The following is a 23,871-nucleotide window of genomic DNA, read 5'->3' on the forward strand; positions in this document are numbered from 1 at the left end:
CTAACCGGGGTCTCCCAAGACCCAGACCATCAGCCAACACCAGACTAGCAATGGAGGGAGGGGGGGTCACAAAAAGATGACATCCAAGATCCAAATCATGACCAAGAGCAGCAAGCCCATCAGCCACACAGTTCTGTTCACGAAACACATGCCGCACAACACAAGTCCATTGTCTGCTGAGTAATTCCTTACAACTGCTAACAATGCTAAAGAGGGGATAATGAACCTCAAGAGGAGTCTGTAAAAGGGACACAGACACAGCAGAATCCAACTCCACCTCAAGCATTCTAATCCCAGAGTCCCAAGCTAAACGGAGGCCAGTGTATAGACCCCATAGCTCAGCATCAAGAACACCTCCACTCCCCAAATTATAAGCAAACCCTATAATCCACGCACCAGAAGCATCACGAAGGACTCCACCTGCACAAATTCTACCAACATCCCTTCTCAGACTACCATCAGTATTAATCTTATACCAATCAATTGGAGGCCTCACCCAATAAACCATAAGAGACTTCTTAGCACCCAACACAGCCTGACCAACATTAGCCATATACCACTCATTAGTACATTTCCTAATCAACGCTTGAGGCTCAAGAGGCAATTGAAAACCAGGTTCAAAAATATATTTACACCTCCACTTCCAAATAAACCAAAGAGCCATAGCAAAAAGACAAGGCCAAGGCAAGCCATTAGACAAGCAAACTTTAGATTTTAAATTCTGCAACAACCACTCCTGAAAATCAGCAGTAAGAGACATAGAAAACTCCTCATTCCAATTCATGGCAGCCCAAATACGCATAGAGGACCTACAACTTTTAAGCAAATGCTCCAAAGACTCCCATTGTGAAAAACATCTAGGACACTTAGCATCCTGAGAAAGACCCCTCCTCAATCTAGCCTCATTAGTTAACACCCTACCATGAGCCACTAACCAAAGGAAGGTCTTAATTTTAGGGGGAATTTTCATTTTCCAAATAAAAGCCCATTTCCAAGAGGGCCACTCCTCCCTACTGAACAGAGACTGATAAGCAGTTTTAACAGAAAAAATTCCTGAAGGGGTGAGGCCCCAAATAAATCTATCTTCACCACAAGCAGCCCCACCAGCATGAATCCCACAAACAAGCTGAACAATAGAGTCAGGAAGAAATTCTTTTAACAGACCAATATTCCAACCAGAAGGAGTGCAAACATTATTAACAGATAGCTCAAGCATAGAAGGAGGAATGGACTTAATCACATAATCCCTTAAGGCACCCACCCCAGTCCAATTATCATCCCAAAACCGAGTGCTAGAACCAGTACCAACCCTCCATTTAAGACCATTAGCAAGTAATTGAGCCCCATACAAAATACCACGCCAAGTACTAGAACACACAGGGTAGGACTTACCACTAACATGCAAAATGCTATCCGATCTCAAATACTTCTTCTCCAACGCCTTAGCCCACAAGCCCTGGTCACGCTGCAACAATCTCCAACTAGATTTAGCAAGCAAAGCTTGGTTCATCAGGGAAGTCTTCTTAAGCCCCAAGCCTCCACTGATTTTAGGAGAGCAAACAACATCCCACTTAGTCAAGTGAATTTTCTTCTTCTCAACCGTGTGGCCCCACAAAAAATTTCTGGATAAACGATCCAAATAATCACAGATAGTACCAGGCAGCTTAACCGAATGCATAGTATAAATGGGGAGAGCAGAAGCAACAGACTGCAAAAGGGTCAATCTCCCAGCCATAGATAAAGTGCTACTCTTCCAAGCAGCAAGCCGACCATGAACCTTATCCACCAACACTTTGTAAGTCTCAGTAGTGACCCTAGAATGGACAAGAGGAACACCAAGATACCTACCAAGATTATCAGTGAGCGGAGAGCCACAAATATCAGAGATTCTACTAGCCAAACGAGGGTCCACATTTGGCGAACAAAACACCCTTGACTTCTCAAAACTCACCTCCTGACCAGAAGCTTGACAGAACACATCTAAGCAACTTTTCATTAGTTTAGCCTGCTCAATACTGGCTTCAGAAAAAAGAATCAAATCATCCGCAAAAAATAGGTGGGAAACAGCAGGGCCATGCTGAGAAATCTTAACAGGCTTCCACTTATGATTATCCACCTGAGAAGAAATTAAATGGGCAAGCTTCTCCATGCATAACACAAAGAGATAAGGAGAGAGGGGATCTCCCTGCCTCAAGCCACTTCCAGGAACCACACTACCAGACATCTCCCCATTAACCAAGACCTTAAAGTTAACAGTAGTCAAGCATTGCGTGATTAACTCAAGAATCCTCCCCCTAATACCAGCTTCCCATAAAACCTCCAAAACAAAGCTCCATTGCATTTTATCATAAGCCTTCGCAAGATCAATTTTCCAAGCTAAAAAGCCCTTTTTCCCTTTAGAAATCCTAAACTTATGAAACAGCTCTTGAGCCACCACCACATTATCCGTGATCTGCCTACCTGGAACAAAACTGACCTGAGTTGGAGACACAAGATCCACCATAAGAGGTCTAAGCCTTTGAACCAAAATCTTAGACACAAGCTTGTATAGAGTATTACAAAGGCTAATTGGTCTAAGCTGAGCCATATTACTCGGACTATTAACTTTGGGAACCAAAACAATCAGAGTATCATTCAAACCAGCAGGGAGCTGACAAGACTGGAAGCACTCCTTGGTAAAGTTTAGCAAATCATCCTTACAATGATTCCACATAAACTGGAAGAATTTAGCAGGCATACCATCAGGCCCCGGGGCTTTGAGACCTCCAATAGAGAAAAGACTATTCTTGACATCAAGCTCAGTGACCTCACAGTTCAACCCATTAACTAAGGAAGGGTCCAGACGGGGAAACAAATTAGGAAGGCCCTCAGAAATTCCATCCACAGGTTTAAACTCAAAAAGCTTAGAAAAATACTTTCTGAGCAACAGCACCAACACCACTTGGCCAAGCCTCCTTAGCAAAATCACCAAACTTCTCATGCCCAAGCCACATAGCTTCAAACCGAAAGGGACGTAACTCAATTCTAGGAAGATGATCACTGAACAAGCTAATAAGGATAGGACAATGATCAGACTTAATCCTAGGTAAATGCCTAACAAAAGCATCAGGGAACAAATGTCTCCACCCCATACTGCAGAAGCCCCTGTCCAATCTTTCCCAAATAAGGATACCATCTCGCTTACCATGCCAAGTAAAATCAGCCCCCATATAACCCATATCAATCAGACTATTCCTCTCAACCCAACTGCCAATACCTTTACCACCCAACACAATTCTACCACCACTTTTATCAGCACCAGAAAGCAGCTCATTAAAATCTCCTGCCCCCATCCAAGGCAAATGAGAGCTAGAAATAACCCCATCCAAATACTGCCACAAGTTATCCCTAAGGGCAGCACAAGGATTAGCATAAATGGCAGAGAACAACCAATCCTTACCAGCCCCACAAGACACTAAAGCAGTGATAGACTGACCATTATTACCAATAACCTGTAACTGAGTCTTAGTATCATTCCAAAGAAGCCACAGACCACCAGAAAATCCAACAGCATCAACAATGAAATGGTGGGAAAACCCAAGACACTTAACCACCTTAAGAGCTCTCGCAGAGCTAATACGAGGCTCAGAAATCACCAAGATATCCACATCATGGATTCTAGTCAAATCCTTAATCAACCCAGCAAACCCTTTACTCCCTGCACCCCTCACATTCCAGATTAAAATATTCATCATGAGAAGAAAGAGGAAAGACCACCACACACTAATCAAGTCAAACACAACCCCTCTGCTAAACTGACAGAAGCAGACATAACATGACCTTCATCTTGGTCACCAGAGCTCTCCAGCTCCTCATCATCCACAGAAGGAATCTCATCCACCATATCACTCCAAAGAGGATTACCCCTCATCCACTGAACATCAGGGAGATCAGGAGGAATGCCTCCTTCATCCTGCATCACAGCATCATTACCAGAACCCTCCATCAATGAAACATTAGGCACAGTGACCGAATTGACTGGGGAAAATTCATCCCCAATCCTACTCACAGGACCAGCCATGCTCGTACTAGCTAACTCAGGCGCTTTGAAACCAGTAGGAAGCCGATTAGAGATATCACCAAGTGCCTTCCTCGGTCTTCCCACCTTCTTCTTATCCCCAAAATCAGAAGAACCCTTACCCTTTCCCTTAGTGATAACACTAGACCCACCACTTCCATTCAGATTCTTTTTCTGCTTGCCTTTAGCTTCTCCAGAACCCACAGCCTTACTAGCCTCCGAAAGAGGAGTCTGAGAAATAGCACAACCCTTAATACCAGCTTCCACAGCCATGACATCAACTTCCCTCGCATTCCCATTTTGCAAAACCCCAAATCTTGAACCCTGAGCACCAGAAGCACTTTTATTAGCATTAGACTGAGGCATAGCAGCCTTGCCCACATGAGCCTTCCCTCCTCTACCCTCTGGGACCTTCCCACCTTTTCCCTCCTGAGCCTTCCCAACTTTGCCCTCAAAAGCCTTATCACCCTTCCAAGGCTTATTCCTTCTGTAAGAGACTTCATTCCAAGGGCCCAAAGAAGGCTTATCAGGCACCACAGAGCAAACTGGACTCACACCGTCCTTCAACTGAGCTTCATCTAAATTCATGCCCTCCCTGGCCACATCCGCCTCCATAGGATTGACATCTTCAGACAAGCCCTCACCAATACAATGATCCCTAGTATGACCCACTATACCACATCGATAACAGATCGGAGGAAGACCTTCATACTCCACATTCACCCATCGCCCTTCAACCTCCACAGCAGGCACAAGAGGTTTAGTCAAATCAATCTCCACACACACTCGCGCATACTTGGCTCGAGATTGGGCAGCAGTATGAACATCTACTTTGAAAGTAGTACCAATAACATCACCAATTTTCTTCACAGTTTCATACTTAAATAGCTCAACAAGAATTCCAGACAACCTAACCCAGACAATAAGCTTCTGAATCTTCTCTTCGGCCGCAAAAAAACCCGGCCGCCACCGTTGCACAGCCAGATACTGACCCGCAATGACCCAAGGACCACCAGTGAGGACATAGTTCAGATCTTCCTCAAGTAAGAAACGAACGATGTAGAAATCATTACCCAGATCAATCAGTTGAAACGAGCCCTTCAACTTCCACCGCTGCTGAAGACGACCAAGGATGAAATTATAGGTATGAGATTTCCCTACTAATTTCACAATTAGAGAGCACCGCCATGGCCTATAGAGTTTCTCCTTAATCCTCTCCGAGAATCGAATAGAAGGACCCTTCTCAGATCTAGAGACAAAACAATCACTCTCCTCAATCACAAATTTATCGTCATCTAAACCCCGTGCAAATCGATCCACACCAGGAAGAGATAACAATTTAGCCTTAAAACTTGAAATCGGATCTGAAGCTAACGGAATCGCCTTATCAACCTCTTCATCATCGAGAGCTCGCTTTGCCGCCTCATCGCAAAGCCGCTTAGATCCACAGCAAGGACCCCCACCCGGCGGAGGCCCACCGTTCGGAGCTCCAGGCCGCACCAAAGGAGGAGCAGAGAACACAAAAGGTACGGAGGCAGCCACTGTTACTGACGAGAATGGAGAAGACAGACGAAAACAGGGAGAAGAGAGAAGCGCGTGAGGCGCGTACAAAGATTTCAGATCTACACAATACAATACTCTAGTAATAAGTCCAAACAATTATTCACAATACTAATCTTTACTCTCTCTTTTTTTTTCATGATTAATTACAAGGTAAGAATTCATATATGTCTGTTCATTCATACTTCGTGTTGGAGCGAAAAATTGTCGTTGTCACGTGGCGATTTTCTATTTTCCGAAAATAAAGGAGATCCAGTGAAAGAAAGAAATATATTCATAATTAATTAGATATTTAAAATAATAATTAAGAGTGATTAGGATGTTTTATATTTATAGAAAATTAGGATTAAATATCAAATATCAATAATTTTTTAATAAAGCAGCATGACACTAATTTTTTTTAGTTTAGGTAATAACCTAGAGTAAGACATTTTGGATTAGGTCACAAATCAGTTTGTTATATAGTTGTAACTATCGAACAGTCACAGTTGTGATTGAACTGTGACTGTTTCAAATTTATAAAAATTTAAAATTTTTAAGAGTTTAATACTTTTGATTTAGGCTTGGAGGATAAAGTCATATAACCATTAAAGTTTAAGCCTTGCAAATATTGAAAAAACAACAAATCAATAAAAAAGTTATGACTGTTAGACAGTCACAGCTCGATATAACCATATTTTTTAAAATTGTTACCTAAACTGAAATTTAGTACCTAAAGTAAAATGAAATAAATGTTTTAGTAGTTAAAATAAAAAAACATTATAATTTGGTACCTAAAATCAACAGACCTTTATATTTATTATAGTAATAATGACGAAAATTAATTGAGCGATTTAATGAGGAAGAAAATGTGGGAAATAACTCTTCACGTTATCACCAAAGTCAACAGTCAAGACATTAATGGGAGAAAATCTCATAAATTCCCTCATTAATTTCACGATTTTTGAAAAGTAAGAATAATAAACAAAATCTGGAAATTAATGAAGAAAGTCTTTATAAAATCCATGGAAATCTTTGATAAGAGATAGGTGAAAAATTATTATTTACCAATTAGAGAATTTCATTTCTTACTTTAGTATCAGAGAGTTTTTTATTACAAGAAATTCACCCCATCGACGAGGAGTTGAAGCTTACGAAATAAAAAGGAAAGTTCAGCTATTGTTAACTAAATTCGGATTCAACACTTGGGATAGAATTATACATATGGAAATATACAACTAAAAACTTCTAGACGCACAATGATTTCATGGTATGTTGACAAAAAAGACAGAAAAATAAATAAAAGGAAGTATATTCTTGTGGAATGTTCATCCTCCAAAACGATGAATAATACCAATTGCATTCCTTATCATTCATTGTGGCAATTTAGATGCTCAGGAATTGGGAAGATGGGTTTGTCCTTTTTGGGTAAATGGTAAGGGAAGATTCTATCTTAGTTTGACATACAAATACGTTTTAATCTTTTGATTTTAATGGATTCAGTACTAAAGTATAGATTTTTTTACTTTTATTATGTTTGTATGTATATTTAAATATTTCGATATTAATGAATTCACTTTTGAAGTATAGATTTCCTTATTATTATTATGTTTGTATTTGTGTGTCATACAAATTAACATTTTAATTCTTTAATTTTAATGGATTCAATACTGAAGTATAGATTTTTTTACCATTATTTTTTTGTATTTATGTGTTACATACTTACATGCATACAATTTAATCATTTAATTTTAATGAATTCACTACCAAAAATATAAATTTCTTCCTTTATTGTTATTTTGTTTGTGTGTTGTAGGACAAAAGAAAGACTTGTAGTAGTAGAGTTAATTTCAAATTGGGAATCAATATTTCATTTTAGATATCACAAATATGAATTATGAAGTGAAATTTATTTAATAAGCTGGCACACCATAGGAAAAATTATATATCTCTACAACCTCTTTCTTGTCAACGTGGGCTTCATTATATCTCTGTCTGTCATCATAAATTTTTGAACGTTTACTCTGATGTCTCTCTTATTTTTTATTTTTAAAAATAAATGTATCATTTATTCTATGTAATTAGTCATTTAATACAATTTTTGTTACCTCCCTTTACCTATATATTTTCTTGTTTGTAAAAAACTTGCAACATAGAAAATTATTTAAATAAACAATTTTGTTAGAATATCTAAATTTAAAAGTTGCGCATGAAATTAAAATTTTAAATTATATCCAAAATTGGTCACTTTTTAAAGATCTCCTTGAGACCATTTTAATGGTATAACTTTTAACGTAATTAATTTTAGAGATAATTAGGTTTGAGTTTTTTAGAAAAACAGTTTATAGATGGCGACCGGCGTGTTTTAAAATTTATAAGAAAATCATTTTAATTTATAATAAATTTCTTTAATTTATAAGAAATTTTTTTAATTCATAATAAAGTCTTTTTAATATATAAAAAATCTTTTTAATTCATAATAAAGTTATCCCCTGATTTGAAGGATATTTCTCCCAATTTGAAGGGTATTTACCCTCTTAGGGTATATAGTGGGCTTTGTAGAGACTGCATGTTAGGTTTTAACTCCGAAATTTTGGATGGAGCCCAAAATTTCGGAGTTAAAAACTTAACATAAAGTCGTAAAAAAAGAAAAATAAAAAGATTTGATTAAAAATTCTAAATCACTACTGGTCTTAGTCTAAAAAAAATTTATAAAATTGACTGAATTCTAAGTCTCCCTTAAATTTATCCATTTTATGTTATTTGAGTATGTAAAAAAATATTTAAAAAATATGCTTATTGATATGAAGTCATTGTACTTTACCACTATAAATAAACTACAATTCAGTTAAATAAATATTAAAACAGTTTATAAAATTGAATTATTGAATAATCATGCTCAAAGTTACAAACGAGTCTGACGTACACACGAGGTTCAGCGTACTCATTAGTGGGACAACTTCGATGCTCTGAAATTGCGAAAAAGATGGGTTTGCATTTTTTGGGTGAATGGGAAGGATGGGAAGGATGGGTTTGCGTTTTTTGGGTAAATCGGAAATGGAAGGGATGATGGGTTTGTCGTTACACAGATGGGAATGGTTTATACTTCACAAAATACAGGTAGTGCAATTACTGTGAAGTAGAGCGTTTGGGGAAGTGAGAAGACAAACACCCAAAAATGTGCCCATGGCTTAATCGTGACAAAGATTCATGTTTATGCAATGCAGGCCCTAGTTGAACTTGAACTGGTATCTTAAGCACCTAGCTAAGTCCTCATTGGACAAATGACCCGAAAAATAAATGGAACATAATGATTTTTATGGGGACACCATTGGCATGGACCCTGCCTAAGATTCACAACAAATCGACCCCAGAAATGCAGAGTAGCAACCTTGTACTGGACAACTGAATCACTGCAGGAGTAGAACTTAACTCATCCATTGAGTTTATCTATAGTACAGTGGTTATAAAAGTAAAAATGTGAACCCATCAAGATTCAATTCAATTATTGAAAAGTGGTTGTTTATTATACATAGCAGTATGACAGAATTTTCCCTCATCCATTATGAAAAAGTGTAACCCAAGTAACCATCTTTTTTAAGCATATACTGACATTCAATTCCTAAAAGGAAAATCTGGAACCTTCAGATTTTGCCTGTTCAGTAATGTATTTAGCCATGGAAATCAAAGAAGCAGCTTTCCCTGAATCAAAACCCAAATCCTGATCCTGAACATCACTCCCCTCAATTTTTCAGACATCAGCTTTGCATAAGTGACCCTGTCAGCAAGACATCAACTACTTTCTTAGCAGCTTTGTATAGGTGAATTCTCATGTACACTGTTGAGTGCCCTTTACTTCTAAAGACAAAACAATTCATCTATTACCTGCAATAAATTCTTCAGCATATTTGACTTTAATCTCAAAGTTCTCACAAATTAGTATACCACAGAATACAGTGACCTCACCTTCAGTCAGACCAAACAGCCTTTACAATCTTGCATTCCTACCTAGCTCTCAAACAATTGTTCAGCAACCATTGTAATTAATAAGCTTAGGTGAAGTACGAAATTAATCACTGTCCTGCATACCATTGTAATTACTTGTGCGAAGAGGATGGCCAAACATTCACTTCATATTAAAAAAAAAAAAAAAGATTATGACACATAGAGATTGAAGAAGAAAAAGATATATGTATTGGACCCAACCCTGTTGAAGAATGATGCTAATTTTGACACAAATCTCACCTGGTACTTTCAACCTTTTTCTCAAACACAACATTATGCAGTAACTCCGTAAGCTCTACTTCAATTAATTTTCAAAGATTCTAAATCTAGACTTCTAGTAAACAAACAATTCTAATACAACAAAGAAAGAGTCTTTAGTTTTGCCTGTAAGCAATGTAATTTGCCAAAGCAATTAATGGGGCAGCCTTCTCTGGGTCAAACCCAGAGAGCTGTTCTTGGGCGTCCCTGTTGAGTTTCTCAGCAAATTCTCTGGATTTCTCAATCCCCATTAGCTTCGGATAAGTGACCTTGTCAGCCAACAAGTCCTTCCCTGCAGTCTTACCCAACTCTTGTGAAGACTTGGTCACATCAAGAATGTCATCCACAACCTGAAACAACAACCCAATGTACCTCGCGAAAGTCCTCAGCTTTTCGATTTCTGAATCCGACGCACCTCCCAAAATGGCCCCTAGAACCACAGAACACTCGAGCAGAGCCGCGGTTTTGTGCAGGTGTATGAATTCCAGCTGCTCCAGATCCACATCGGATACGCCCTCCGAGTGCAAATCGACGACTTGGCCAGCAACGATCCCTTCGGACCCAATTGACTTGGCCAATTCGCAGATTGCGCGGATAATTCTGGGAGGTTGGACCCCGACTGTGGACACGGCGACGTGCTCGAAAGCGAAAGCTAAGAGCGCGTCGCCGGCCAAAACGGCGACGTCTTCGCCGAAGACTTTGTGGTTAGCGGGCTTGCCGCGGCGGAGGTCGTCGTTGTCCATGCACGGCAGGTCGTCGTGTATCAACGACATGGTGTGGATCATCTCGACGGCGCAAGCCGCCGGCATGGCCATGGACTCAGACCCACCAACGAGCTCGCACGCCGCGAGACATAAAACGGGTCGGACCCTCTTGCCTCCTGCTAATAGAGAGTACCGCATGGCCTCGTGGATCTTAAGCGGGTCTCGGAGCGAAACGGCAGCGTCTAAGGCCTGGTTCACGCACTCCGCCTTTTGGACCATGTAGGACTTGAAATTGAAATTGGGTTTTGCCGATTCTTCTTCATCTTCTTGTTTGAGAGTCTCTTGCTTGGTGAGAATTGCAGAGACAGAAAAAGGGGAAATGGGTGGACGTCGTTTTGGGCAAACGAAGGAAATGGGTATGGTGTTTTTGAGTGGGTGGAGGAGGTTGAGATTGAAAGGTGGGGATCTGGATCTGCCTGCTGGGTTCAACATTGAGCAGGTTTGGACCCAAGTGCTCAGACTCGCACAGCTCATCTTTGTTCTTCTCCAATTTTGCTCAAAGAGGTTGGTTTGGTGATTTTGGCAATGGCTGAATTCACAGTCTTTATATGGTAATGTATCTCAGGTTTCCACAGTCTGACAAATTAGAGAGTTATGACTGTTTTTGAGTCATCATCGGTCTAATTAAGTCATTGCAACCCAACCCACATCCCAATTAGAGAGAGAAAGAGTGGCAGTCTAGAGAGAGAGAGAGTGAGTGAGGAAGTGGTGAGAGCAATACAGAGTATGAACCAACCAAGAGAGGACGAGGAAGGATAGGATTTGGGATTTGGGGTTGGATGGAATTCAGAGTCTCTGTGACAATATGACAATTGGCATGCCATTTATTATACACCCTTGTTTTTCCATGTGCTATTGTGTATCTCCATGTACCATCCAAATCAATTTCTTTGCTTATAATTATATCTGATTAAGAGATTCTTCATTTCTTTGTACTTTTTTACAAAATTGGTTGGCTAGTAGGACTTGAGAAATGAAAAATGGTTTGCTCCTCAAGGGCCGGGACACATCACATGCACATGGGTTTATTGGTTTTTACAGGTCCTGTTTAATCAACACGTTATCAAGATGATGATTCTTAGTGGGATATAGTTTTTATAAATCTAAGTTGGAGCTGTCAAGTAAGAGGTTCAGTTCTGACTGCAACAAAGTGTAGGCAAATCAAAATGTTGTCATTGTTTTCTTTGTTTAGTGTAATTGAATACAATGGCATTGAAGCATAGTATCATGGAAAACGCGTTTTTGTTGTAACATGGATGCGTCAAAGAGCCAAGAGTTTGAAGAGATAGGGGGACAAGAAGAAATGACCAACTAAATTGACTCTTATTGACATGAAGGTCTCAAATCTTATGTTATGTTGTTGCTCTCTCAACCCAACCCAAGAATGTTAGATTAAACTGTTCCAAGCTGGTCTATACAATATTGCCGGCAACCTTCTACCTTCCAAGTTGTTCTATCACACTAGTATCGACTATTGAGAGGTTTCTCACTTGTAGGATGCATAATTTTACCTTTTATAACATGTAATGTTATGCACATACTCACGTCAATTAATTTTGAGTTAAATGTTCGTATATTTTTAAATAGCAAAATAAGTAATTTACGTGAAAAATTAAACAATCATACGTGTTTTTCATACTATTTAATACAAATCGTTCACTGTATTTAGCTTAAATCACGTCATATGTTTAAGACATTCTATATCTAGAATATAAAACATTGACCTGTTATATACAAAATCAGAAATGTTTTCATTTATTATTAATTAATTTTGAATTAGATTCTCAATACAAATCATACAAATCATACGTATTTTTTATTTTCTTTAACAAAAATTATTTATGTATTTAGCTCAAATCGCATTATACGTCAAGAGTCAAGACATTTTATATTTAGAATATAAAACATTGCCTTGTTATGTACAAAGTCAGAATGTTTTCATTTATTACTAATTAATTTTGAATTATATTCTCTTATTTCAAACTTGTGAGAGACAATCCCCAACTTGCCATGTATCTTTGTGCATGTCCGACACATGACTCACACGAGGCAAAAGAAGTTAAAGAACATAGTTCCAAACATTTTGTGTTTTTTTAAGACAAACCATGATTTTGTAAAAGGCAGAATCCCATAACCTTGATTTTATTTTGATATAGCTCCCATGTGTAACAATTTGAATCAAATATAAGTATATAACATTAAAAACAACGATCTCAACCTTTTTTAAAATAAGTAAATCTTAGCATCTAGTAGCACGTACTCAAACTATTTGACATGTTAGGACAATGCTATGTTACCCAATTTGTCAACATTTATTTTCCAACCTACATGATACATGACATGTTAACGGTGTGATTTTTATGTTAAAAAAAAAATATATATATATATGCGATATGACCATAGCGTCATAGCATATATGTGGATGAAAATGAAAAAGAAATTAAAGATAAGTAGCATTATAAACATCCGGTTAGGAATCCATCTCTTCAGCTAATTAATTTGGTTCAGCACGTAAAAGCACAGATGAGGAAATGGGGAAGAAATAAGAGCAAGAAACAAATGCCTGCTTGAATGAATCACTTTTGAAAAGAACTTCATTCGCATGCTTTAAAGAAAATCGATGTGACCTTTTTATCCAAGTCGATTTGATCGAATTTAACCTTCCACACTGTGTATGCTGGTCCATGTTTGGCATTGTCAGCAAACGACCAAGTGGCCAACGACATTTCAAATAACCCATATTCTATTGTGGTTTGCTTGCTTTCCAAGATTAAAAATCAATGTGGATGGATCTTGGTTCAAGGATTCTAGTGACCCTCGAGTAATTTAGAGCTATGCTCAGTGCAAAGTTCTCTCGTATATTGTCATTTTACTTGTACGGGAAGACAATGCTGAAGATAAAAAAACCCAGCCATCTGCACCATTGGAACAATAAACGAAGATGGAGAGACTCGTAGCATGCTGAGCACTTGGGAAGAGGCGGCGAGCGATCAGTAATGCAAATTTTTTTAGCTCTGATTGGTTGGCACTTGATTTGTCGATTTGAAGTTAAGTTTTAATTTTTTGATTTTGGATTTCAAATCTTCATAAGTAATTCTACTTTTTATAGAGATAAAATAGGGTAAAACAATATTTATTATTATTTCCACTTCAATATTAATATTTTATAAACAGTATGGACCTGATTTTGATTTTGAGAACATAAGCCCAAAGATGTGGATCACAACCCAAAAGCCCCATTCAAGCTCAATAGACCAACCTCGAAACGATTTCAACATAACCCAAAAGCATAAGTAGGCAACCCAATACTTAGAATAAAAGCCCAAGGCCCTTACCAAAGAACGAGACCAAGTCTGAAGAAACCCATGAAACTAAATCCCAAAAGGTTCCGAATACTTGTGAACCAAGCTTAAGGTTTTCAACGCAATTATCCCTATACCACACTAGTTTGGCCAATAATTAACCATAATAACACACTAGTTTAGCCAATAATTAACCCTATAACACATTGAAGACAATCAGACATTGAATAAGAGTAACGGGTCAAACTAGGGGTAGGCACGGTACGGTATGAGCCCCATACCGATACCATACCAAAATTTTTATTCGGTACGGTATAGATATTTTTAAAACTGATACTATACCATACCAGTGTTCTTTAAATTCGGTATGGTTTCGGTATGTGCCAATATTTTAAACTTTTTTTGTTGTCAAAAAACAACATTTAACAACCAAAAAGACATACTGTCAATTCTTTGCACTTTTATTCTTACATATTAATTGTCAATCATTTGCTAGTAATTGTTAACTCTAACCTAATATTCTTACATATTAGGTTAGTTAACTTTTTTACCCAAATGTCGCTGGGGAGTGGGCAATACTAGAATAGGGGATTGTGAATTCGCTGTGGGCAAGTCTACTATAGTCTATAGACTTGCCCAAATAGCCACTAATATGACGACATCTAATTAAAAGAATATTAAATAATTAAATTAAATATAATTCGGTACGGTATGATATATTACGGTATTAAAAATTTCATACCGATACCATACCAATTTTGAATTGGTACGATATGGTATCGGTACAGTATGTAATCGATATTGTTTTTCGGCACAAAATTGACACGGTATGGGTTCTGTATTTTGGTTTCAAATGCCCACCCCTAGGTCAAACACAACACAACACAACACCTAATTCTTTCACATTTTCAAACACCTTGTGTGTTTTTCCTATCTTGGGTGATTACCATGCTTTAATTTCAATTCTTGATTGCATTTTATTTACAAGCATTGTTTCTTTAAATTTGCAAGTAGGTTAGATTTATTTTTATGCACTTAGGTAAAGGTCTATGCACTTTACTTTACGTCTTTGATTTTCTTGTATTTAATTTATGCGTTTATTTTATGCTTAGTTTAGATTTTAATTATGCATTTTACTCTTAAGTTAAATTTAATTGATTCATTTCTATGATCAAATACGGGGACTAGAGGGAGAGTAGAGAGATATTGAGGAAGAGAAAAAACAATGCCCATAGAAAATAAGACATCACATCACAACGGAAACATAAATTACCGTTCTTTGATCTTCACTAAATTCTTGAAGCAATGAAGATTTGAGACGCCTCCATTCTATATTTGATTATTTGATTAGTAATGTCTTTCTCCCATATGAAAGGCATTCTATATCTCGTTCTCTCTCTATTTTTTGGTTTGGGACCCTTGGGTGGGGACACGACAAGAGGAAGAGATAAGGAGAAAGGAATCTAGAGTTGTGGCCTTGGGGTATTTTACCTAATGAGTTTTTTTTTTTTTTAACTTCAAATTATATGAAAACTTGATATAAGTGGACAAGTGCATGACTCAAACTTAGGATTTGGATGAATTATGAATATATAACGGGTAAAAAAGGAAACAAACCCCCCCGAAACGGTTGGATGTGGACGGCTTGTGGCATTATTCGGGTTACTTGAAACGTTTTCCTTTCGTAGCTTTCCTTAATCCTTATCCATCTTCGAAAAGAACTGACTAGCGTACAGATAAAGCAACACTAATACAGTAATACTTGTCTCCGTACTGAGTACTCTATAATCAGTCTATCCCAATAAATCAGGCAAGGCATAAACCCCAGCAGCTAATTAAGCTTTTTAAGTCCCCAAACAACCTGAACGACAGGTCGTTCCTGGCCAAATCTGTCTCTCTTTCCTCACTTTCCCACTCATCCACAACTCTTCTCTGCAGCTCACTCTCAACCAGGTCAGCACCTATACATACGTAATATATGTATACATGTATCTGTTTCTTAGCCTTTGATTTCTCAGAAAATCCATTCAGGTGCTTAAAGTATTGAACTTTTTTCTGCCCTAACCGTAATTTGCTATTATTATTTTTTGTACCACTTGGGTCTTAGCATCTGATTGGATAATTATGTTTTATTGGGTCTGTTGGGTTTTAGTTTTGTTGGTTCCTCCTTTTGAGCAAAATTTGATTTTTGTCTCCTTTTAACAATTTATTGTGTTTGTTTAGTTGCTTTCTTCTCTTTTTTATTCTTAATATGTCTTCTTTTACAATGAACTGGTCTTAATCTGAAAAGGGTTATGATTTATGAGTAATTTTTGAGTGTTTGATCACTTTGATATCATTATTTTTGTGATCAAAGATGATGTTGCAATTTGTTGGAGGATATAAGTTTTAATTTCATGATTTTGACTATAAAGCTTCCGATGAATCGATAATTGTATTGCCATTTAACTCGAAAAATGATAGGCAATAAACAAGAAGAAGGACCAGTCACTGCCTCACTGGTGAATAGCAGGGTATCTTGATTATGTATTTTTTAGTTGGTGTGTGCTAAAGATGATTTTCTTTTGGTTATGTTCCACAAGAAATTTCTTTGTATCCATTCATTCATTGCCTTGGTCTACTTGTGTCATTGTTTTTTTTTATTCTATGCCATTGTTTTTTCATGTCTCCCATTCTGTCTCACTAACCTTTTCTTTTTCAAGTGTATCAGTGTGATTGCTGTTGCGTAGCACAAAATTATAATCCCTTTAGGCTAATTGGTTTTTTTTTTTTTTGGTTTCTTTTCAGGAAATATGATTAGGCTATTCAAAGTAAAGGAAAAGCAGAGGGAACTTGCTGAATCCAATGGAGGGTCACATGTTAAGAAGCAAAGTGCCGGGGAATTGCGTCTTCACAAAGGTTTTCCTTCTTTCTATTTATCACATCCTCTGATTTTTTTATTTGTGATTGAAACTGTTACTTCATTATGTTTCTAGTCTTTGCAAGCCAGTGATTACTGATTTTCCAGAAAGAGTTTTGTTAATTGTTAAGCAGTATGGATCAAATCAGTGGGATGATTTCAATAATATTGAAGGATTTATTATTTATTTTTGGGGTTGATGATGAGTTTGAGTTTATCTTGGACTGAAATTAAATTTCGAAGCCACAATTATGAGTTAGTTTTTGAATGGTGAATATAGAACATCCTTCTTGGTCCCTGCACGCAATTAGAAGTAATAAAGGGTTCTCAGGTTGGTGGTGTTGTAAGTCAGATTATAACATAACAGTTTAAGCAAATGGATTATCCCCAGGAGTGTGAAGTGTGTCATCTTTGTTGCATTGGATTGATAGATCAAGTTGAGATAATTTTAGACTGAGTAAAGAGTCTCAGCAACTGGAATGGCAACTGAAATGTCCAGCATTCATGATTGCATGTTTAAACGATGCTACTATATGTCATTATTCACATCTGTTATAGTTTGGTAAAGGAGGCGGGTTTTAAATTGGTTCTCATGCTGAATTATTCTAGTGGCTTCTTTTAAACTATGTGTTTAGTTATATTGTCTTCCTAAATTTTAACATCATCCACTTACTAAAGAAAGTTTTTTGTTTTGGCATCTGATGCAGATATATCAGAGTTGAATTTACCAAAATCTTGTGCCATAGCATTTCCCAATGGCAAGGATGAGCTGATGAACTTTGAGGTTTCAATTCGACCGGACGAAGGATATTACTCGTAAGTAATTGTTCAACTTTTTGTCTGCTAAAAATTTGGTCAAACAAAAACTTTTATCACAACTGCAAAGACTAATTTTAGACACCTCTCCTTTGACGGGGGACGCGAGTTATTCTTTTTTTTTTTGGTAGACGGTTATTCTTTCATTTTCTGCACACAAACACACACACACACACATATATATACACACATATCTGTCTAAACATATACATGTGTGCGCGGATTTTAAATTGTGGGACATATTGGACATTGCAAACATCCTGCAGACATCTTTTATGTGGACTAAGCTATTAAGTCAACATCAATCAATCAAAGGTGTTCAGGGTTGTCGCATATTGTTGTCGTTCAGGACTCTACAAAAATTTAAATGTTTATATTGTTGTAAACTCCCTTTTAAAATTAGAATAATGATTAGTTTCTTACATTCTCTTCCATTTCTTGTTACAGAGGTGGTACATTTTTGTTTACATTCCAAGTTTCCCCTGTCTATCCACATGAGGCACCAAAAGTCAAGTGTAAGACCAAGGTAAGACTTGCACATCATATCTGTTTCACTGAATGCTGTTTAAATTTATTAGTTTATTGTCTTGTATTTGTTATGCTTATATGGTACATTGTCTCATACATGGTACTAAACTCACTCACAGGTCTACCATCCTAATATTGACTTGGAAGGAAATGTCTGCCTCAACATCCTACGAGAAGATTGGAAACCTGTCCTTAATATAAACACTATCGTTTATGGATTGTACCATCTTTTCACGGTAATTCTAATTGTCTTGATAGTCCTCTGCGATTTGTATCATGTGGTATCTGGATGTTGCTTACTTTTCTCTTTCATTTTTGTTTTCAGGAGCCAAATTATGAAGATCCCCTAAATCATGATGCAGCTGCAGTGTTGAGAGACAATCCGAAAATGTTCGAGTCTAATGTAAGAAGGGCTATTGCTGGTGGGTATGTGGGGCAAACCTTCTTCCCGCGTTGCGTATAGCTTTTGTTTGGTAACACCAAGTGTCAATTGACATGTTATCAATGGTTGAAATGCATGTGGGGGTGTAATATTGGTTTGCAGATTACACTTTCTTTTTTCATCTTTTTTCTATTTAATGGATGGAGCTGGGGGCTTTAAAATGTATCACTGTAACTTTTTCGATGCTTTGTAAGTTGACATATCAAAATATTATCTTGATGTGTAATAAGGATAGGCTGCTTGGACTCAATGCTGGACTCAATGCATTGTCTTAAAGGTATCTCATTCTCTCTTCCAATCTCTCTCCCCAAGGAGAAAATTGGTCTAGACATATCTTTCAGTCACCAACACGAGGGTTCCAATGTGAGTAGAGCATTGTATACACTGGTATGCAAGAATTTCTCCTCCCAACTCTCTCGGATAAGGGTGTGTCTTGCCTCATTTTGTGTTCGAGTGCTATGTTGCAGTGGGTTGAGAATAAATTCTGGATTTGTGCTTTTTTACACAAATGGCCATGATTTCTGGGGTGACATTTAATAGGTAGACGAGTAGTAGAGTACTAGAGTTTGTGAATATTTACTTGAGAGAGGCTGTCAACTGAACGATCATATAAAAAATTCTACAAGTCATCCAGTGAAAAGATAATATAAAATAACATTTAAAAATTAACAGTTTAAACTGTATTACTAGAACTACAAAAAGGACTATGGCAACTCATTGGCCCAAACTATCTTGAGACCATCTGAAATCCTAAACAAGCCTACATTTCCACCATGGTCTAAAGCTAAACTAGTCTGCTTCAGTTGCTTACTACAGGTCCATAGCTTCAGCATAACAGAGTAATGACCTTGATAATCTTGATAAGTATCAGCATAATGATGTCTTACTAGCTTATAAAAATAAGTGTCATTATTTTCTGATCAGATGTGGCAATTTCAGCAATCTATGGCATGCTAAACTAATCCAAATATGTAAGACATGGTTCCACTGGGCACACTGCCCACAAAAATTAGTGTGGAAATGAAATTAGCTTCGCTATCACAATCATTTAGCCCCAAAGTAAAGAGGATCAGTCTTCACAAAATGGCTTCTCAAACTGGTCACTGCATATTGCAGCTGAAGGCTAAATCTCAAGAACATGGCTTAGGCTTCGAGAAGTCATATGACTGATTGCTCCTTCAAGGTTCCAAAATTGAGAATGACTTGTCACCTCATCTCTTCCTCTTTCATACTGGCAATTCTAGCATTTTCACGGTCCTTTCTGAAAATCAGATACAAAGGTGTATAAAACAAGCAACACAAACCAAATGGAACTGCCATCATTGAAATAAGCCCTTGAGACAATGCAAAGGCTTCACGCGTAGACCCTTTAATTGGATCCACAGATTTTGCATCATAGCCAAACATCTTCTCTGAAAGAATTCCAACCAAGGGAGCAGCAAAAGAAGAGAATGATCCTTCAAAGGCCCGATCAAAGGCATAAATCATGGTTCGGTGTTTGGCAGGAACCACCTCAGCAAACATAGGACCATTTGCAGCAGTGACATTCCAGCTGATAGTTAGGCCCATCAGCAAGAGCGTTACAGCAAAGGTATAATAGCTGTCTACTGACTGTGGGATTACTTTAAGTAAGAACCATGAAAAGGGTATGCCCATGAAAGCGCTGAACTGTGCACACATGATACGACCTGAATGGGGGTAGATTCGTGACATTCGATCCGCTATTAGTCCTCCGAGAAGGGATCCCATAGCACATCCAACAGCAAAAAGACTAAGGAGGGCTGCTGTACTGTTGTGATCGAAACCTACAATGATGGACAAGAAGACATCATATTCATGCAAGCAGAAGTTGAAAATTCGTAACAGCTGTTCCAATGACTTGTAGACTAACATGTATACAGATAAAAATATTTGCACATAATGTAAATAAGACTGGAATTTTCAGTGGTACTAACCGATTAGTTCAAACCACATAGTGAAGAACACCATAGCAGTCCATGGCAGTGAACCAACAATGCCCTGCAAGACAATTATTTGAAACGTTTGCACTTTAACAACTGCCTTCATGGCTGTCCAAGACTCCAACCAAACTGATGCTGCACTTGTAGTGCCCTTATTTATCAAATCAGCCCTGCAACGTAAGGTAGCTAAGTCACCAGATATGACAGATACAGAAAAGGCATTTGATGAACACTTTGTTCATTCACAAATCACAATCACCAATCCACAATTTGTTCATGAATTTGAAAACTTATATAATCAACCAAATTAGCTGCAAAAGAGACTAAAATAGCAGCAGAGTTTTAAAAAAATTAGATAACAGTAGTACAGTACCTCTCAGAACTCTGGTCAGTACCATGAGTGATAGTAGCTGTTTTTCTTGGGTCAATCACAAAAAAGAAAACAAGGAACCCAATTAGTGAACTTAATGATGCCATCATAATGAAGGCAAGACGCCATCCTGGTATGTTCCAGTATTGTTGGCCAGCCATGAGTGTGGCAAGAACACCGCCTCCAATGCCACCCAAGGAACCAACAAAGCTTAACATCCCAAATCCCGCCCCCCTCACGCCATCCATATAGCTATCAGCAATGAAGGACTGAAGTGCTGGTATAACAATTGCCAATCCAAAGCCATTCACTGCTCTCCAAAATGCAACTTGTGAAAAATGCTGGCTTGCACCCACTGCAGCAGTTGATAAGGCCCAGCAAAAAGTGCCCATTGCAAGAACTGCAGGGCGGTCATAAGTAATAACTAGGACACCTGCAAGGGGTGATGCCATTCCCTGCACAAAGTTCCTAATGAATGTGAGGTAGCCCAAGTCAGATGGTCCAGCATTGAAAGCCTCACTGACTTCTTTGTAAACAGATGGGAGGAGGTTTTCATCAGCACGCTCCATTATAGCAGCCAGGTTGATAAGAATGAGAGACAGAGAAACCCCAAAAAACTTTCTTGTCCTGTGGAAAGGATACATATTTACAGGATAAAGAATACAGTCAATGCATAAGCGCTGCTTAATGGAGAGCATAATTCTTGCACAAATTTTCATCAGCCATAGAAGCACATACATTATTACAACAAAGGGAATTGCAATCTTGTGTCATAAATAGAGGAATTCTGTTCATTCCAAACTTCAAGGTGAATCAGAAACAGGCAGGATGATTTTCCAAAACAATCATATTTATTAATCATCTCTATAATATGTTGACAATCACATTGATGATTTATGTTTGGATGTGAAATTTTGGAACAAAATAAGTTTGAGAAATTAGTAACACCATACACAGAACCTTTTTGTTTGCAAAGCATTATTGCTAGAGATATTTTGTTTGCTTTTTTTTTTTTTTTTTATGTCAATATTTTGCTTTTAGGTTCCTTAGGAGGATACATAGACTCAGCTGCTTTGAATATGTTTAGAGGGACCAATCAATTACTTCCCCACAATTACTTCTACCTCTGGGTATTAGCTTAAATAAAAAGCTCAGCAAGATTCATCTCACAACCAAAAAATTCAAGCAGCAAAGCATGAGAATGAACCAAATTTAATTTATATACTTCTGAAGACCATGACTGGTAACCACTTCGTAGTTGTAACACAGTTAGAGTGTGGCTTGCCAGATCTAAACTTGGGATTAAACTAATCAAGAACCAAAAATTCAAGCAACAATGAACCATTGAATACTCAAAAAGACTTTACCAAGAATATTTCCAAACTTTTCAAAATCAATGCCACTTAAAATAGAATATGAAAAGGAGATGCTTCAGGCATCAAGAATCCAAAAAAGGCAATCAATTTCTCAACAAAAAACCAATGAAATAGTGATAACAGACAACAGGCATTGAATATCCAACCAAAACACATATATATACACTGAGTCACTGACACAACACACACATATAACCTATGAATCCCAGAAAAGGAATAAAATTCCTAAAAACTGAAAGAATAACATGGAAAGAATCAAAGAAGTGATGGTGGTGACTCACCTCATGGCTCCCAAACGTCTGGAGAAAGAAGGGGTTGACCGGAAAGAAGCAGAAGGGTATCTGAAGGCCCGTTTAAGGCCCATAAACGCAATAAATTAAGAACCCAGCAGCCCAAAGAAACCGGAAGGACAGGTCCTCTGCATCTATGGCGGATCTGGGACACACCACCCCACTTGCCCATATAACACACTTTGACATTCCACAGACTCATCAGCAAATAGCAATGTCCCAAACGAAAATTCAAATCAAATACTGTTACTACTATATGTCTAGATATTTACGTTTACAAATAAATATTCACGATAGGGTTGTCCAAAACGCGCGTAATAATTATTTTAATAAATAATAATTAATGTGTTCCACGTAAATTTTTCTGAGGATGGTCCGATCAGATTTTATTCACTTGTGGGGTTCGATTTCGTCCATTGGATACCATGATCCAGTACCGACGTGAAATCTGTACAAACTACAAACGGCTACGTCTCTTTGTTTGGTTTCCTTTTTTTGATAACTTTGTTTGGTTTCTTTTCAATATTAAAATTTTCTGCTGTCCTGTTCTTTTGACTTTTGATTCGTTTGAGCTTGTCTAGTCAATCTCTTTGAATAATGTTACATACGTTTTTACAAAGATGCATGAATTTCATATTGGATCCATTTGCATAAATAGTTTCAAAGACAATGTTCCAACTATTTGTCCCAACCATTTCTACTAACTCCTGTTTCGGTTTACATAACATTCATATATTAGACTAATTGTAGTAACAACATTTTCCTAGTTTCAATTAAGATGTTTGTGATCTAACTATGGTACAAATTATGATAAAAAATAAAAAAAACTACTGTACAAATAATTTTTTAAAAAAATTAGTCTTTCAATATTTCCTTTCTCTCTTCCCACAATTTATATTACCAAAAGAAAAAAAAATCTCTTCCCACAATTTGTTGCAATGTAATAGGCTCACTTTTAATTAAAACAATGTAATTCACTTTTGTACAGCGAGTCCAATGTAAAAGAACCACTTCAACTAACATGAACATTTAAATAACACTCTATTTCTCTCTTTATTTTGGAGAGGGAGAAAGTGGGGAGAAATATTAATAGAAGTATAGAACCATTGCTAGTTGGTGCAAACACAACACCCAACTTGATATGACTTATAACGTATAATGTGCAAACACCCAACTTGATATAACTGATCACTTTTAAGCTATAAATGAGAGTTTTTGAATTTTATAATACATCACTCATTTTAAATTGTGTCTAAACGTGAAT

At 37.4% G+C, this 23,871-nt stretch overlaps 4 protein-coding genes across 5 annotated transcripts; 1 reads left to right on the plus strand and 3 right to left on the minus strand.

Moving 5' to 3' along the window:
• Positions 1-1,010: 1,010 nt before the first annotated feature.
• On the minus strand, positions 1,011-9,502 carry LOC147284605 (uncharacterized). The gene is made up of 6 exons (XM_086245710.1): positions 9,482-9,502; positions 9,239-9,323; positions 3,820-5,679; positions 3,185-3,697; positions 1,090-3,048; positions 1,011-1,024 (listed from the first exon to the last, which is right to left on the minus strand). Exons 1-6 carry the CDS (start codon positions 9,500-9,502, stop codon positions 1,011-1,013), a joined length of 4,452 nt encoding a protein of 1,483 aa, XP_086101836.1.
• A 265-nt stretch (positions 9,503-9,767) lies between these two features.
• LOC147284606 (geranylgeranyl pyrophosphate synthase, chloroplastic-like) lies at positions 9,768-11,425 on the minus strand. Its single transcript, XM_086244191.1, has one exon. The coding sequence runs from the start codon at positions 11,095-11,097 to the stop codon at positions 9,976-9,978; it is 1,122 nt and encodes a 373-aa protein (XP_086100317.1). The 5' UTR covers positions 11,098-11,425; the 3' UTR covers positions 9,768-9,975.
• A 4,277-nt stretch (positions 11,426-15,702) lies between these two features.
• Positions 15,703-18,860, plus strand: LOC147284607 (NEDD8-conjugating enzyme Ubc12). Of its 2 annotated transcripts, none has more exons than XM_086243943.1 (6): positions 15,703-15,878; positions 16,713-16,823; positions 17,532-17,640; positions 18,088-18,166; positions 18,288-18,404; positions 18,494-18,860. In XM_086243943.1, exons 2-6 carry the CDS (start codon positions 16,718-16,720, stop codon positions 18,629-18,631), a joined length of 549 nt encoding a protein of 182 aa, XP_086100069.1. In that variant the 5' UTR covers positions 15,703-15,878; positions 16,713-16,717; the 3' UTR covers positions 18,632-18,860. The 2 variants fall into 2 exon arrangements, with proteins under 2 accessions (XP_086100069.1, XP_086100071.1); XM_086243945.1 differs by lacking the exon at positions 15,703-15,878 and adding an exon at positions 15,928-15,956.
• A 338-nt stretch (positions 18,861-19,198) lies between these two features.
• On the minus strand, positions 19,199-22,814 carry LOC147284608 (Major facilitator superfamily protein). The gene is made up of 4 exons (XM_086243942.1): positions 22,599-22,814; positions 20,945-21,568; positions 20,566-20,741; positions 19,199-20,415 (listed from the first exon to the last, which is right to left on the minus strand). The coding sequence occupies exons 1-4, from the start codon at positions 22,679-22,681 to the stop codon at positions 19,817-19,819; spliced, it is 1,482 nt and encodes a 493-aa protein (XP_086100068.1). The 5' UTR covers positions 22,682-22,814; the 3' UTR covers positions 19,199-19,816.
• Between the last annotated feature and the right edge of the window lie 1,057 nt (positions 22,815-23,871).

The sequence above is a fragment of the Dryas octopetala genome, chromosome 5 (assembly GCF_963921425.1).
Source record: "Dryas octopetala chromosome 5, drDryOcto1.1, whole genome shotgun sequence".
NCBI classification, from domain to species: domain Eukaryota; kingdom Viridiplantae; phylum Streptophyta; class Magnoliopsida; order Rosales; family Rosaceae; genus Dryas; species Dryas octopetala.